The sequence below is a fragment of the Pristiophorus japonicus genome, chromosome 7 (assembly GCF_044704955.1).
Source record: "Pristiophorus japonicus isolate sPriJap1 chromosome 7, sPriJap1.hap1, whole genome shotgun sequence".
Classification (NCBI taxonomy): domain Eukaryota; kingdom Metazoa; phylum Chordata; class Chondrichthyes; family Pristiophoridae; genus Pristiophorus; species Pristiophorus japonicus.
This window is the reverse complement of record NC_091983.1, coordinates 27,529,981-27,547,141: the sequence shown is the minus strand read 5'-3', so window position 1 is coordinate 27,547,141 and position 17,161 is coordinate 27,529,981. Positions and strand designations below refer to the sequence as shown.

Sequence of the window (17,161 nt, the reverse complement as noted above, 5' to 3'; positions counted from 1 at the left end):
GCCCACAAGAGACCAGTCAGTGAGCATCGGGAGTTCGTAAGAGGCGGGAGTTCAGAAGGCGGGCGGCCTACAAGAGGCCAGTCAGTGAGCAGCGGGAGTTTGAGAGAGGCGGGAGTTCGGAAGGCGGGCGGCCTACAAGAGGCCAGTCAGTGAGCAGCGGGAGTTCGTGAGAGGCGGGAGTTCAGGAGGCGAGCGGCCTACAAGAGGCCCGTCAGTGAGCGGCGAGAGTTCGTGAGAGGCGGGAGTTCAGGAGGCGAGCAGCCTACAAGAGGCCCTTCAGTGAGCGGCGGGAGTTCGTGAGAGGCGGGAGTTCAGGAGGCGAGCGGCCTACAAGAGGCCCGTCAGCGAGCAGCGAGAGTTCGTGAGAGGCGGGAGTTCGGGAGACGAGCGGCCGACAAGAGGCCAGTCAGTGAGCAGCGGGAGTTCGTGAGAGGCGGGAGGAGTTCAGGAGGCGAGCGGTCGACAAGAGGCCCGTCAGCGAGCAGCGGGAGTTCGTGAGAGGCGAGAGTTCGGGAGACGAGCGGCCGACAAGAGGCCCGTCAGTGAGCAGCGGGAGTTCGTGAGAGGCGGGAGGAGTTCAGGAGGCGAGCGGTCGACAAGAGGCCCATCAGCGAGCAGCGGGAGTTCGTGAGAGGCGGGAGTTCGGGAGGCGAGCGGCCGACAAGAGGCCCGTCAGTGAGAGGCGGGAGTTCGTGAGAGGCGGGAGTTCAGGAGGCGAGCGGCCGACAAGAGGCCCGTCAGTGAGAGGCGGGAGTTCAGAAGGCGAGCGGCCGACAAGAGGCCCGTCAGTGAGAGGCGGGAGTTCGGGAGGTGAGCGGCCGACAAGAGGCCCACCGGTGCAGCTGCAGCAGGGAGGCAAAAAAGTAGAAAGAAATCAAAAGGTGACATCACAGCCAAGGGGGTAAGTGATTGGTAAGTAGCTTTTCTTTTTTCTTTATCAGTAAGTAACATTTAGCATTGTTGTTGCCAAATTAAGTTTATCTAGGGGTTAAGTCATGGCAGGAGAGCTCGGACTTGTGCGATGCTCCTCCTGTACTATGTGGGAAGTGAGGGATGCTTCCAGTGTCCCTGACGACTACGTGTGCGGGAAGTGTATCCGCCTCCAGCTCCTGACGGACCGCACTGCGGCCCTGGAGCTGCGGGTGGATGAAGCCTGGAGCATCCACGATGCTGAGAATGACGTGAATAGCACGTTTAGTGAGTTGGTCTTCCCGCAGGTAAAGGGTACACAGCCAGATAGTAAATGGGTGACCAACAGGAAGAGCAGTGCAAGGAAGGTAGTGCAGGGGTCCCCTGCAGTCATCCCCCTGCAAAAGAGATACACCGCTTTGGGTACTGTTGAGGGGGATGACTCATCAGGGGGAGCAGCAGCAGCCAAGTTCATGGCACCGTGGGTAGCTCTGCTGCACAGGAGGGCAAGAAAAAGAGTGGGAGAGCGATAGTGATAGGGGATTCAATTGTAAGGGGAATAGATAGACGTTTCTGCGGCCTCAACCGAGACTCCAGGATGGTATGTTGCCTCCCTGGTGCAAGGGTCAAGGATGTCTCAGAGCGTGTGCAGGACATTCTGAAAAGGGAGGGTGAACAGCCAGTTGTCGTGGTGCATGTAGGTACCAATGATATAGGTAAAAAAAACGGGATGAGGTCCTACAAGACGAATTTAGGAAGCTAGGAGCTAAATTTAAAAAGTAGGACCTCAAAAGTATTAATCTCAGAATTGCTACCAGTGTCACGTGCTAGTCAAAGTAGGAATCGCAGGATAGCTCAGATGAATATGTGGCTTGAGGAGTGGTGCAAAAGGGAGGGATTCAAATTCCTGGGGCATTGGAACCGGTTCTGGGGGAGGTGGGACCAGTACAAACCAGACGGTCTGCACCTGGGCACAATCGAAACCAATGTCCGAGGGGGAGTGTTTGCTAGTGCTGTTGAGGAGGAGTTAAACTAATATGGCAGGGGGATGGGAACCTTTGCAGGGAGAAAGAGGGAAATAAAATGGAGGCAGAAGCAAAAGATAGAAAGGAGAATAGTAAAAGTGGAGGGCAGAGAAACCCAAGGCAAAAAACAAAAAGGGCCACATTATAGCTTATAGCAAAATTCTAAAGGGGCCAAAGTGTGTTGAAAAGAAAAACCTGAAGGCTCTGTGCCTCAATGCGAGGAGTATTCGGAATAAGGTGGACGAATTAACTGCGCAGACAGCAGTTAACGGATATGATGTAATTGGCATCACGGAGACATGGCTCCAGGATGACCAAGGCTGGGAACTCAACATCCAGGGGTATTCAACATTTAGGAAGGATAGGCAGAGAGGACAAGGAGGTGGAGTGGCGTTGCTGATTAAAGAGGAAATTAATGCAATAGTAAGGAAGGACATTAGCTTGGATGATGTGGAATCGGTATGGGTGGAGCTGCGGAATACCAAAGGGCAGAAAACGCTAGTGGGAGTTGTGTACAGACCACCAAACAGTAGTAGTGAGGTTGGGGACAGCATCAAACAAGAAATAAGGGATGTGTGCAATAAAGGTACAGCAGTTATCATGGGCGACTTTAATCTACATATTGATTGGGCTAACCAAACTGGTAGCAATGCGGTGGAGGAGAATTTCCTGGAGTGTATTAGGGATGGTTTTCCAGACCAATATGTTGAGGAACCAACTAGAGAGCTCACCATCCTAGACTGGGTGATGTGTAATGATGAGGGACAAATTAGGAATCTTGTTGTTCGAGGGCCTTGGGGAAGAGTGACCATAATATGGTAGAATTCTTTATTAAGATGGAGAGTGACACAGTTAATTCGGAAACTAGGGTCCTGAACTTAAGGAAAGGTAACTTCAATGGTATGAGGCGTGAATTGGCTAGAATAGACTGGTAAAGGATACTTAAAGGGTTGACGGTGGATAAGCAATGGCAAACATTTAAAGATCACATGGATGAACTTCAGCAATTGTACATCCCTGTCTGGAGTAAAAAAACAAACGGAAGGTGGCTCAACCGTGGCTAACAAGGGAAATTAAGGATAGTGTTAAAACCAAGGAAGAGGCATATAAATTGGCTAGAAAAAGCAACACACCAGAGGACTAGGAGAAATTTAGAATTCAACAGAGGAGGAAGAGGCATATAAATTGGCTAGAAAAAGCAACACACCAGAGGACTGGGAGAAATTTAGAATTCAACAGAGGAGGACTAAGGGTTTAATTAAGAGGGGGAAAATAGAGTACGAGAGGAAGCTTGCAGGGAACATAAAAACTGACTGCAAAAGCTTCTATAAATATGAGAAGAGAAAAAGATTAGTGAAGACAAATGTAGGTCCCTTGCATTCGGATTCAGGTAAATTTATAATGGGGAACAAAGAAATGGCAGACCAATTGAACAAATACTTCGGTTCTGTCTTCACGAGGGAAGACACAAATAACCTTCCGAATGTACTAGGGGACAGTGGGTCTAGTGAGAAGGAGGAACTGAAGGATATCCTTATTAGATGGGAAATTGTGTTAGGGAAATTGATGGGATTGAAGGCCGATAAATCCCCGAGGCCTGATAGTGTGCATCCCGGAGTACTGAAGGAAGTGGCCCCAGAAATAGTGGATGCATTGGTGATCATTTTCCAACAGTCTATCGACTCTGGATCAGTTCCTATGGACTGCAGGGTAGCTAATGGAACACCACTTTTTTTTTAAAAAGGGAGGGAGAGAGAAAACGGGTAATTATAGACCAGTTAGCCTGACCTCAGTAGTGGGGAAACTGTTGGAATAAATCATTAAGGATGAAATAGCAGCGCATTTGGAATGTAGTGACAGGATTGGTCCATGTCAGCATGGATTTATGAAAGGGAAATCATGCTTGACGAATCTTCTGGAATTTTTTGTGGATGTAACTAGCAGCGTGGACAAGGGAGAACCAGTGGATGTGGTGTATTTGGACTTTCAAAAGGCTTTTGACAAGGTCCCGCACAAGAGATTGGTGTGCAAAATCAAACCGCATGGTATTGGGGGTAATGTACTGATGTGGATAGAGAACTGGTTGGTAGACAGGAAGCAGACAGTCGGGATAAACGGGTCCTTTTCAGAATGGCAGGCAGTTACTAGTGGAGTGCCGCAGGGCTCAGTGCTGGGACCCCAGCTCTTTACAATCTACGTTAACGATTTAGATGAAGGAATTGAGTGTAATATCTCCAAGTTTGCAGATGACACTAAACTGGGTGGCAGTGTGAGCTGTGGGGAGGACACTAAGAGGCTGCAGGGTGACTTGGACAGGTTAGGCGAGGGGGCAAATGCATGGCAGATGCAGTATAATGTGGATAAATGTGAGGTTATCCATTTTGGGGGCAAAAACACGAAGGCAGATTATCTGAATGGCGGCAGATTAGAAAAAGGGGAGGTGCAACGAGACCTGGGTGTCATGGTTCATCAGTCATTGAAAGTTGACATGCAGGTACAGCAGGTGGTGAAGAAGGCAAAAGGTATGTTGGCCTTCATAGCTACGGGATTTGAGTATAGGAGCAGGGAGATCTTACTGCAGTTGTCCAGGGCCTTAGTGAGGCTTCACCTTGAATATTGTGTTCAGTTTTGGTCTCCTAATCTGAGGAAGGACGTTCTTGCTATTGAGGGAGTGCAGCAAAGGTTCACCAGACTGATTCCATGGATGGCTGGTCTATCATATGAGGAGAGACTGGATCAACTGGGCCTTTATTCACTGGAGTTTAGAAGGATGAGAGGGGATCTCATAGAAACATAAGATTCTGACGGGACTGGACAGGTTAGATGCGGGAAGAGTGTTCCCGATGTTGGGGAAGTCCAGAACCAGGGGACATAGTCTTAGGATAAAGGATAGGCCATTTAGGACTGAGATGAGGAGAAGCTTCTTCACTCAGAGTTGTTAACCTGTGGAATTCCCTGCCACAGAGAGTTGTTGATGCCAGTTCATTGGATATATTCCAGAGGGAGTTAGATATGGCCCTTACGGCTAAAGGGATCAAGGAGTATGGAGAGAAAGCAGGAAAGGGGTACTGAGGGAGTGATCAGCCATGATCTTATTGAATGGCGGTGCAGGCTCGAAGGGCCAAATGGCCTACTCCTGCACCTATTTTCTATGTTTCTATGTACAGTTTTGGTCTCCTTATTTAAAGGAGGAATATACTTGGAGGCAGTTCAGAGAAAGTTCACGAGGTTGATTCCTGAGATGAAGGGGTTGTCATATGAAGAAAGGTTGAGCAGGTTGGGCCTATACTCATTGAGTTTAGAAGAATGAGAGGTGATCTTATTGAAACGTACAAGATTCTGAGGGGGCTTGACAGGGTAGATGCAGAGAGTATGTTTCCTCTCGTGGGGGAATCTAGAACCACGGGCCATAGTTTCAGAAGGGGCCGCCCATTTAAAACGGAGATGAGGAGGAATTTCTTCTCTGAGGGTTGTGAATCTTTGGAATTCTCTACCCCAGTGGCTGTGGAGGCTGGGCCATTGAATATATTTAAGGTGGAGATAGACAGATTTTTGAACATTATGGGGAGTGGGCAGGAAAATGGAGATCAGGCCAAGATCAGATCAGCCATGATCTTATTGAATGGCTCACATTACTGTTGGTTACCTCATGCCTTTTGCTGATAGGAAAATGAAAAACTGTCAACTAGGCAAGATTTTCCAGACATCTGGATCTCTCTTAATCATCAATCCTATTCATCACTGATGGGATTAGCTGTGACCAAAGCTTGTCAAACATCAAAGACATCAGAGACATTTGAAAAGCTTTGTTTCCAGGCAATTGCTGTTTTACCTCCAAAGAAAAATTCCAGTTAAAGACAAACAAGTATTGTTGTAAGCAGCAGATCTTCAGCCTGCAATGGCATTCCCAAGAACATAAGAAATAGGAGGAGTCGGCCATTTGGCCCCTCGAGCCTGCTCCGCCATTATATATCATTGGTGATCTTCGACTTCAAATCCACTCCCACCCAACCCCCACTGAAGTGCAGTCACATCACAAGGGTTGTCCACCACAAATTATTGCCAAAGTTGAACTTTATTCTTTGAAGTAATATTCAAAAGTTTCTTTTTTTTTTGAACCTATATTCATTAAAACGGGTTATCTAGTCATTGTTACATTGCTGTTTGTGGGAGCTTGCTGTGTGCAAATTGGCTGCCACTTTCGTTCCCTACATTACAGCAGTGACTACACTTCAAAAAGTGCTTCATTGGCTGAAAAGCACTTTTGGACGTCCCAAGGTCCTGAAAGGTGGTATAGAAATACAAGCTCTTTCTTTCTTTACACACACATGTTTCGATCCCCAAGGAATGCATGCAGTGACGGGGGTGGGGGGAACCACCTGGAATCACAAACATGGAGTCTGTGCTTCTATACAAATACTCTGTTTGTGTGTGTGTGATGTGGATTGAAGCATCCAGAGCTTGAACAAACCAAAACACATTTCTGCACCACTGATTGGAACATGCAATTAAAGGAGAATACCTTCCTCGAACATTCTAATCCCAGCACAAAATTATCCAACTGATGCTTATTTTGGATCCACTGAAAAACTACACCTGTTCACGGCAGCACGTTTCAGAATTCTTAAAGGCTATAATTTTGCAGAAATAGGATTTGTTTGATTCACATTAAACTGCCGTGTGAACACAGCTCCCCCGATGGCTCTGTAGGTTATTGCACCACATGGCACATAATGACCATCCCTGCTCCAAGTCATCCAATCTCAGCCGGAAGAAGGAGAAGCACAGATTGGATAATGCAATTGATCATCGGTGTCCAAACGAGAGGTCGGAAAGGCTAGGCTTCTGGCTCCCAGTCCTTGTGCAATGATTCCTGCTGGGAATATCCGAGTGCAGGGCATGGTGAGGACTGAGCCATGCTCAACTGCCACAGTCCTCAATGTCAAACTGCCCACCAATAAACACTGCCCCGGCCAACATTGTGAAGAAATGGTCACCTGGCCAAGATACTGAAGGAGCATCAGTGAATCTGTATCTCAGAAAGACTAGCATTTGTGTCGCGCCTTTCATGACCTTAGAACATCCCAAAGCGCTTTACAGCCAATGAAGTACTTTTTGAAATGTAGTCACTGTTGTAACATAGGAATTTGCACACAGTAAGATGCCACAAACCGGAATGTGATAATGTCCAGATAATCTGTTTTAGTAACATTGGAGGGATAAATAAAACAGATAATCTGTTTTAGTAACATTGGAGGTAGAACGCCCCTGTTCTTATTTGAATAGTGCTGTGGGACCTTTTACATCCACTGAGGGGGCAGATGGAGCCTCGGTTTAACGCCTCATCTGAAAGACAGCACCTCCTACAGCGCAGCGCTTCCTCGATATCAAAATGTCAGTCTGGATTATGTGCTCAAGTCTCTGGAATGGGACTTGAACTCACGACCTTCTGACTCAGGGCAAGAGTGCTGTCCACTGACTAGTGCAATCTGCTGTTTATGGAAACCCTGGCCAAAGCACGACATGTGCTATGTACCAACTCCTTGTTTGGCCAATGAAAATTTCAAGGAGATGGTTAACAAAACAGGCAATAACGAAGAGAGCACATCATATGCCGCACAATAGCAAGTCAAATGTTTGAACAGTCTCAGACACGGAAAGAATAACAATTATATAGAGGTCCTGTATAGGGTTGCCAACTCTGGTTGGACGTATTCCTGGAGCTTTCATCACATGACCTCCCACCTCCAACTGTCCCGACCCCCACTCTCCCATCATTGGTCGCCCGACATGTCCATCCTCAAGACGCACCATCTTCCCATGCCCAATCGGAAAGCTAACAGAGTCTTTGTTACCCGATTTGATGATTCCTGACTCTCAGTCGAACAGCTATTTTCCCCACAATCCAATTTTTTTTTAATATGTGAAATTGTTTAAAGAAAATGACAGAAAGAAACAGTTTTTTTTGACGTCCGTACGATTTGTCTCTGGGTTGCTCACAGCAGTGTCCAGGAGATTAATCTTCAATTCCTGGAGACTTTCGGATGATCCCAGAGAATTGCCAACCCAAGCCTTGCAGCACATTATAACCAGTAGATTACTCCAGTTTGTCATTTTAATTTTCCTTTGAACAAGCAAATAAAGTCAAATCTGAAAAGCAAAATGATAGAACAGCACACGCAAGGAACAATTAAAGCCGAAAGATTCTTTGAGCATGCCAAGGTTTCACAATACTACAGCAAAGACTTCTCATGGTTTGAGTGGTGATCTAATGAGGATCACATTACTCTAAATAACACTAAACCTCAGAGTTCGGACGAACCCACGCTTGTCAAGTTCATTGGAGGATAAGAATCACTCCGGGTGCGCTTTATTTTCTACTAAACTGAAAAGAGAGTACTGGCAGGCACTGCACCAGTGCTGCGGTGAGCTTTGAACCATGGTGATCATGCCTCAAGTTAAAGCTGACTTACTGACGAACGAACTCAGGACCAAAACTGCAAGTCTGCACCAATTTGGGTTACCAGCCCTCCACGATCATCCTGGAGTCTCCAGGAGTTAAAGATTAATCTCCCGGTCACTGCTGCCAGCAACCCAGGAGAAATATGAAGAAAATAAATTGTACTTTTTAAAAATTTTCTGTGACACTTTAGTTTATTAGTTATAAAAATATTGGAGATGGACAGGGAAAAAGTCTGTTTGACTGGGAGGGGTGGCTGGAGGAGGGAGGTCCTGTTATGAAATGGCCAGAAATACGCCCAGAATTGGCACGCCAACTACCAAAATTAAAATATACACACACGATTTACGGTTTGCATTTCTAGCTCACGTTAACTGGAATTGTTTCTCACTGGGCTGCCAATACCATGTGGGATTTAAGCCTGGCACTCGTGAAACGCAGCTATCGGTTAAAGCACTCCGAAGAAAAATTCTTCCCAAACGCCCATGGGACCTTGCAACATTTTCAGAGTAGATGTGCACAAATGGTTGAAGGTGGCAGGGCAGGTTGAGAAAGCAGTTAAAAAAGCATACGGGATCCTGCACTTCACCAATAGAGGCATAGCGTACAAAAGCGTGGAAATTATGAGGAACCTATATAAAAAAAAAAACTGGTTCAGCCTCAACTGGAGTATTGCGTCCGATTCTGGGCACCACACTTTAGGAAGGATGTGAAGGCCTTAGAGAGGGTGCAGAAAAGATTTACGAGAATGATTCCAGGGATGAGGGACTTCAGTTACGTGGACAGGCTGGAGAAGCTGGAGTTGTTCTCCTTAGAGTAGAGAGGGTTGAGAGGAGATTTGATAGAGGTGTTCAAAATCACAAGGGGTCAGAACAGAGTAGATAGAGACAAACTGTTCCCATTGGCAGAAGGGTCGAGATCCAGTGGACACTGATTTAAGGTGATAGGCAAAAGAACCAAAGGCGACACAAGAAAAATCTTTTTTACGCAGCTTAGTGGTTAGGATCTGGAATGCACGGCCTGAAAGGGTGGTGGAGGCAGACTCAATCACAGCTTTCAAAAGGGAGTTGGATAAGTACCTGAAGGAAAAAAAGTTGCAGGGCAGTGGGACTAGCTGAAATGCTCTTGCAGAGAACAGGCACGTACTCAACAGGCCGAATGGCCTCTTTCCGTGCTGTGAAATACCATTCTATGTCGCAGTTTATTATTAATAGTAGGAGGATGAGTTGTGCTGAAACTCGCAATCATTATAGCTGTAGACTGTTAATTCTCGCTCTCGATCAGGCCAGTCAGACTACACGCCTTGTGGCAACGTGAAGTTAGCTTCAGCTCAGCACGTGGGAACTTGGCCAACAGTTCAAAGATGATATTAGAGATGGATGTTCCACGAGCTGGCGGTTCGAAACCTGTGCGCGTAGGTCGACACACTGTCTGCCCGTGGGCATAGCTCCACACGTTGTATGTTCGCGAGCGTAGCTCTACACACTGTATGCCTGTGAGCGTAGCTCTACACGTTGTATGCCTGTGAGCGTAGCTCTACACACTGTATGCCTGTGAGCGTAGCTCTACACACTGTATGCCTGTGAGCGTAGCTCTACACACTGTATGCCTGTGAGCGTAGCTCTACACGTTGTATGTTCGCGAGCATAGCTCTACACGTTGTATACCTGTGAGCATAGCTCTACACACTGTATGCCTGTGAGCGTAGCTCTACACGTTGTATGCCTGTGAGCGTAGCTCTACACGTTGTATGCCTGTGAGCGTAGCTCTACACGTTGTATGTTCGCGAGCGTAGCTCTACACACTGTATGCCTGTGAGCGTAGCTCTACACGTTGTATGCCTGTGAGCGTAGCTCTACACACTGTATGCCTGTGAGCGTAGCTCTACACGTTGTATGCCTGTGAGCGTAGCTCTACACGTTGTATGCCTGTGAGCGTAGCTCTACACGTTGTATGTTCGCGAGCATAGCTCTACACGTTGTATGCCTGTGAGCGTAGCTCTACACACTGTATGCCTGTGAGCGTAGCTCTACACACTGTATGCCTGTGAGCGTAGCTCTACACACTGTATGTCCGCGAGCGTAGTTCTACACATTGTATGCCTGTGAGCGTAGCTCTACACACTGTATGCCTGTGAGCGTAGCTCTATACATTGTATGCCTGTGAGCGTAGTTCTACACACTGTATGCCTGTGAGCGTAGCTCTACACACTGTATGCCTGTGAGCGTAGCTCTACACATTGTATGTCCGCGAGCGTTGTTCTACACATTGTATGCCCGCGAGCGTAGTTCTACACATTGTATGCCTGTGAGCGTAGCTCTACACATTGTATGCCTGTGAGCGTAGCTCTGCACACTGTATGCCTGTGAGCATAGCTCTACACACTGTATGCCTGTGAGCGTAGCTCTACACACTGTATGCCTGTGAGCGTAGCTCTACACACTGTATGCCTGTGAGCGTAGCTCTACACACTGTATGCCTGTGAGCGTAGCTCTACACACTGTATGCCTGTGAGCGTAGCTCTACACACTGTATGCCTGTGAGCGTAGCTCTACACATTGTATGTCCGCGAGCGTAGCTCTACACGTTGTATGCCTGTGAGCGTAGCTCTACACATTGTATGCCTGTGAACATGGGGAATAGGGAATTCAGGAGAAACTTCTTCACCCAGAGAGTGAAACTCACGAACACAAGGAGTAGTTGAGGTAAATAGCATAGTTGCATTTAAGGGGAAGCTGGATGAAGATGTGAGGGAGAAAAGAACAGAAGGTTATGCAGATAGGGTGAGATGAAGTAAGGTGGAAGGAGGCTCGTGTGGAGCATAAACATTGGCACGGACCCATTGGGCCAAATGGCCTGTTTCTGTATTATAAATTCTATGTTATTCTTTTTTTTCCATCAAGTGATTATTGAGTTTGAGGATCCAGGCCAGCAGTACCTGCCAATAAAAATCCAACATACAAAAACAAACTAGGCCTGAAAATGGTCATGTTAATGACAAATTCCTACAAGTAGACCAGTGTAAACCAGCTTCTGACTCAAGACAGCTGCTGCTTCAAAGAACACAGCGGGCTCTGTTGCAAAGTGCTGGGCTAACCTCAGTTCCAGGGACAGCTTTGGGAATTATTTTGGTTCGCGATTTTTCCTTAATGTAAAATAATTTAAAGCACTGATTGCATCAGTGGCGTTTCCCCGCACCCCCAGTTTCTCAAGATGAAACATAATAAAATGCGTCACAGGAAAATTCAGAACAGTGTCAATGACCTCCAAGCAATTAAACGACAAGGCAGGAAAGGCTGTATCCCCAATGAACTCCGCAGAGGTCCTGCACTCTACTGAAAGAATGCTCATATACTGCTGACACGGGACCTTTTGAAACACTGGAGAATCTGCAGTGACTCCAAATCAATGCAGCTCTTTAACCATTCAGGTCACCTTGACTTAAAAAAAAATCTAAATTCTGATTAGTAGATCACGGGGAGGGGGTGGGGAGAGACAGCATGTGGAAAAGAAAATGGTGTTACTAGGGATGATGTTGCACAGTTGGTCATCACCAATTAACAATTAATGTGGTCACTGATTCGAGAATCAGAATCTTACAGCACAGGAGGCCCATCGTGCCCATGCCAGCTCTTTGAAAGAGCTATCCAATTTGTCCCACTCCATCGTTCTATCCCCTTAGCCTGGAAATCTTTTCCTTTTGAAGCAGACATCCAATTCCCTTTTGAAAGTTGAATGTGTTTCCACCATCCTTTCAGGCAGTGCATTCCAGACCATTACAACTCACTGTGTAAAAAGAGAATTCAAAAATTCTGCTTCGAGAGTCCGACTGACTGGTCCCACCATTCTGTATCCCATCAAGAACCTGGTCCCAAAGCAGGTTGCTGCCTGAAAACCCTCCACAAAAGGAATTGGGAGGAAAACACAAGAATACTGGGCATTATCACCTCAAAAAAGGTAAAATAAAAAGGGTAATACAGTTGGTAACCTTGGCAGGAAACCACTGCAAAAACATGCTACCATGATTGAAGGATTAGTTCAATCTTTAGAAATTAGTACGCCAGCACTGTCAATGCTAAAGAAAGAAAAAAAAGATATGCATTTATATAGCGCCTTTCACAAAAGCTTAGGACGTCCAAAGCGCTTTGCAGCCAATAAAGTATTTTTGAAGTGTAGTCATTGTTGTAATGTTGCAAACACAGCTGCCAATTTGTGCACAGCAAGCTCCCACAAACAGCAATGTGATAATGACCAGATAATCTTTTTTTATGATGTTGGTTGAGGTATAAATTACGGCCAGGACACTGGGGATAACTCCCCTGCACCTCTTCGAAATAGTGCTCTTTGACATCCACCCAAGAGAGCAGGCGGGGCCTCGGTTTAACGTCTTATCTGAAAGACGGCACCTCCAACAGTTTGGTGCTTCCTCAGCACTGCACTGGAGTGTCAGCCCAGATTTTGTGTTCAAGTCTCTGGAGTGGGACTTAAGCCCACAACGATCAGGTTCTGAGGCGAGAGTGCTGCTCATTGAGCCACAGCTGACACATATGCTGCACAATATTGCTAAGACCAATTGCACATTATATTTGATTCAATCAAGAAATCTTCCTTGTAAATAAAATTAAAATACTCTGTTCGTGCACAATATGTTTCCGCCCTCAGACCCCACCCCCATGCCTTCTCTCCAACCTCCAGTGACTTTATTAAAAACTGAAAAGAACCAAGTCGCAATCAACACAATTTCCAGCTTTATAGAATGAAAAGAGTTCACTCAGCTCTCATTCTCACTCCTGCCAGAGACCATCCAAAGTCCACCACCACAGATTGCACCAACCTCACCAACTCCTGTTGCAGGATTTTGCAGCTTCCAAAACATTTACCTGAATTTGCATCATACATTATTCATTCATAATGGTCAACCACCTTCAGCATAAAATTTCTACAGTCCAAGCAGCTCTGTGGTAACAATCATATTCCATGCAAAAATCAAGATCCCTCTCTCTTCTTCATCGTAGTCAGACCTGTTCTTAACCAGAGGTTTTGATACACACAGATTCTTCAACTGAAATCCTGCTCATCTCACTTTGCATGAGGTGTGTTGATTTGTCCTCGTATCCTCTAGTTACATACTCTCAGCCCTCCTTGTCTCGACCTGATTCCAGTCCAGAAACGTGGATCATATCCACTTTATAAAATGTACATCCTTCAAAAACTAATCCTCAACACAGCAACTCAAACACCATGCGGGTGCAGTTCAAAAACCTCCACTGGGAAACCTAACCCAACACGCACTGACAAACAAGAAGACAGTAACTTTAAAACTGCAACAAAGTCTTTCAGCAACAGTCCCATAATAAAGCATTCACTGCACAGGTACAAATCTCCAAGCAGAACCATCAACATTGGAAGTTAAATCAAGCTAGGACAAGCATATTGAAGAAGAAAATAAAAAGCATACCTGAAAGTGCAAAATAATGGTCCAGATCAACCCCAAAGTTAGTTTGGGATTACCATCAGTTATGTCATCATTTCTTATGTTCACCAGTTTGACCTGTTACCCCAGAGAAACAAAGTGAAGATTAATTCAACTGTCTACCAAGAATATATATTATTAAGCAATGAGAAAGTGGAGGATTTTTGTTATCTTTACTTTCACACAGCTCAAAAGTAAGTTTACCAAGTCCCGAGAATTGTCTGGGCACTTGTGGTTTTGCAGGAACTGGAGTTCACCGTCCCAGGTATGGACCTAAACTGGTGGGAGAATAACCAAATGAAGGGAATTTCAGACCTGTTGGCTTGACTGCGATTGGGAGTCAGGACAGCAACTGATCGGAGTTATACTGCCACTTGCACATGGAGCCAAAAATGGCAGTAGAAACACACACTAAAACATACACAAAAGCAGCACATTCAAAAGAAATGTGACGATTTTCAAACACCAATCTCCTTCCTTCCCTCCCCCAATTTTCTCGGCAACTTCCTCGCTGAAGCCACGTTCTTTAGTCAGGTTGGGGTTGACGGATGCTGCAGCCAATGTTCCCTTTAAGCTGCGCGTCCGCACAGTGCTCTGCAGGCCCTGCAACAGAAAAAACGCACATGCGCAGCATCTTTTGTGGCCCATGCAGCCCGTTAAAGGAGTCGCGCGGGCCAAAAGAAAATGGGAAGGAACATTGTCATTGTATTGTATTTTTTTTTTAGAAAAAGGTTTTTAAGAGGGAGAATTGTTAATTTAAAATGGACTGGTACATGGAACTTGATGTTTGTCATCTGATTTACTGATATAATATATTGAAATTTTGAGGAAATGGAAATTTGGTGAAAAGAAAAAAACCAACACAGGCTGAATGGTCCGAATGGCCTCGTCCTGTACTGTAACCATTCTATGATTGGCTGCAGCCCTTTGTTACCTCAGGCAAGTGACTGTTTCTTGTACGCCAGCTCAGACAGTGAGCGTCAGCTGACTGTTTGGCCAGCGTGGTGTCCTGGGACATCTTTCTCCCATTCTGCGCAAGCAGTGGACAATGCCGCCTTGGTGCTGGAGGAAAATCAGTCGGGGCCAATGCTGGGGATTGCAATCCAAAACTGGTTCTCAACTGATGTCCCTGCACGTTCACTTTGAACAGGGATTGCTGAACAGCAAATAGGAGTGGCAAATCCCTCCCCCCGCCACAGCTAGGGACACACTTCACAGAATGAAACAGAACATGTTGTGCATGTGCCAGCTCTTGGCAAACGCTATCCAACTTATGCCACTTCAGCATGGCTCTGCAAATCTTCCCTTTTCTTCAAGTGTTTCCAAATACCTTTTGAAAGTTATTAAATCTGCTGCTCCCACCCTTTCAGGCAGTGCATTCCAGATCATCATAACTTGCTGCATTAAAATCACATTCTCATGTACTCCCTGGTTCTTAAGCCAATTAATTTAAATCTGTGTCCTCTGATTACTGACCCTCCTGCCAGTGGAAACAGTTCATGATTTTGAACTCTATCGAATCTCCTCTTAACCATCTCTGCTCTAAGGAGAACAATCCCGGCTTCTCTCATCTCTCCACATAACATGTTATGTATGTAATTATATAATACGTGCCACCTTGGGCGCGACTGTTGGACTCCTAATGGTCACCTGCACACACATGCAGGGCCAGTATAAAAGGTTGGCTGCCATGTTGTTGAGGCACTCTGGAGTTGGAATAATGACGACTAAGGTCACACGGAGTTTAGCTCACAGTACTCAGCCTCGTGGAGTTCTTTTACACACGATGGGCCCAAGTTTCCACAAGGAAAAAACGGGCGCCCCTCCGAGCTGGGCGCCCATTTTTCGCGCCGAAAACGGCGCCTAAAAAAATCCTCGGTATTCTCCACCTACCTGCAGGTCCTCTGGCCCTCAGCGCAGGCAGCACGAGCTGTGGGGGGGGGCGGAGCCAGGTCCCGGCGCTGAAAACAGTGCCGGGACCTCTGCACATGCGCGCTACAGTGGGCACGCAAGTGCAGTAGCTCCAGGCGCCCGAACTGTGTGGGAGGGGCCCGAAGCACGCAGCCCCTAGCCCTGGCTGAATGGCCTCACTGGGGCTGCGTGAATGAGGCTCCTCCCACGGCCAGCTCCTGCTCCCCCGCCCGACCAGACCCGACACTCGCTACCCCCCGCCGACCAGATCCGACCCGACACCCGCTCCCCCCCCCACCGCGACCCGAGACCCGACACCCGCTCCCCCCCCCCCCGGCCCGACCCGATACCCGCTCCCCCCCCGCCCGAGACCCGACACCCGCTCCCCCCCCCACCGACACCCGCTCCCCCCCCCAACCCGACACCCACTCCGCCCCCCCGCCGAGACCCGACACCCGCTTCCCCCTCCCGACTGACCCGACCCGCGCTCCTGTGACCCGACCCCCCCTCTCCCTCTCCCTCCCTCTCCCCCTCCGTCTCCCTCCCTCCCTCTCCCCCTCCCCCCCCTCCTCTCTCTCTCTCTCTCCCCCCCCTCTCTCCACCCCCCTCTCTCTCTCTCTCTCGCTCTCTCTCTCGCTCTCTCTCTCTCTCTCCGCTCAGCGGCACGAACAGCTGCAGAATTCTCCCTGGCTGAAGCACTTTCACACAGGTAGGAAGATGGTTTATTTAATCTTTTCTTGACTTATAAATGTTTATTCAGTTTGGATTTATTTGTATAATATTTGTAGAAGTATAAATAAGGATTTATTGTCGAATTTAATGAGTTCCCTTCCGCCCCCCCCCCCCCCGCCTCCCCCCACCTCGTTCTGGACGCCTAATTTGTAACCTGCACCTGATTTTTTAATGTGTAGAACAGGTTTTTTCAGTTCTACAAAAATCTTCACTGGCTCCATTCTACTTTAGTTTGGAGTACATTTTCACTGTGGAAACTTTCAAATCAGGCGTCATGGCCGGACACGCCCCCTTTTGAAGAAAAAATTCTGTTCTAAACTAGAACTGTTCTACCTGACTAGAACTGCAGAAAAAAAAAATGTGGAGAATTGCGATTTCTAAAATAGTCCGTTCTCCACCAGTTGCTCCTAAAGATCAGGCGCGAATCATGTGGAAACTTGGGCCCAATATAACCCTCAACTGTGGTACTATTCCAGTAAATATCCTCTGCACCCTCTCGAAGGCCTTCACATCCTTCCTAAAGTGTGGTACCCAGAACTGGACACAGTACTCCAGCTGAGGTCAAAGTAGTGACATTTTAAAGGATTAGCCTAACTTTCTTGCTTTCGTATTAGTTATAAAGCGAAGGATCCCGTATGCTTTATCAACTTG

The 17,161-nt window shown here is 46.9% G+C and overlaps 1 protein-coding gene across 2 annotated transcripts in view; it reads right to left on the bottom strand.

The window, feature by feature from the left end:
• Nucleotides 1-17,161, bottom strand: part of dst (dystonin) — a 647,938-nt gene that overhangs the window by 456,914 nt on the left and 173,863 nt on the right. For both annotated transcript variants that reach the window (XM_070884881.1, XM_070884882.1), the window contains exon 6: nucleotides 13,853-13,945. In XM_070884881.1, coding sequence (XP_070740982.1) covers nucleotides 13,853-13,945 — 93 coding nt within the window. The remainder of the gene's footprint in view (nucleotides 1-13,852; nucleotides 13,946-17,161) is intronic.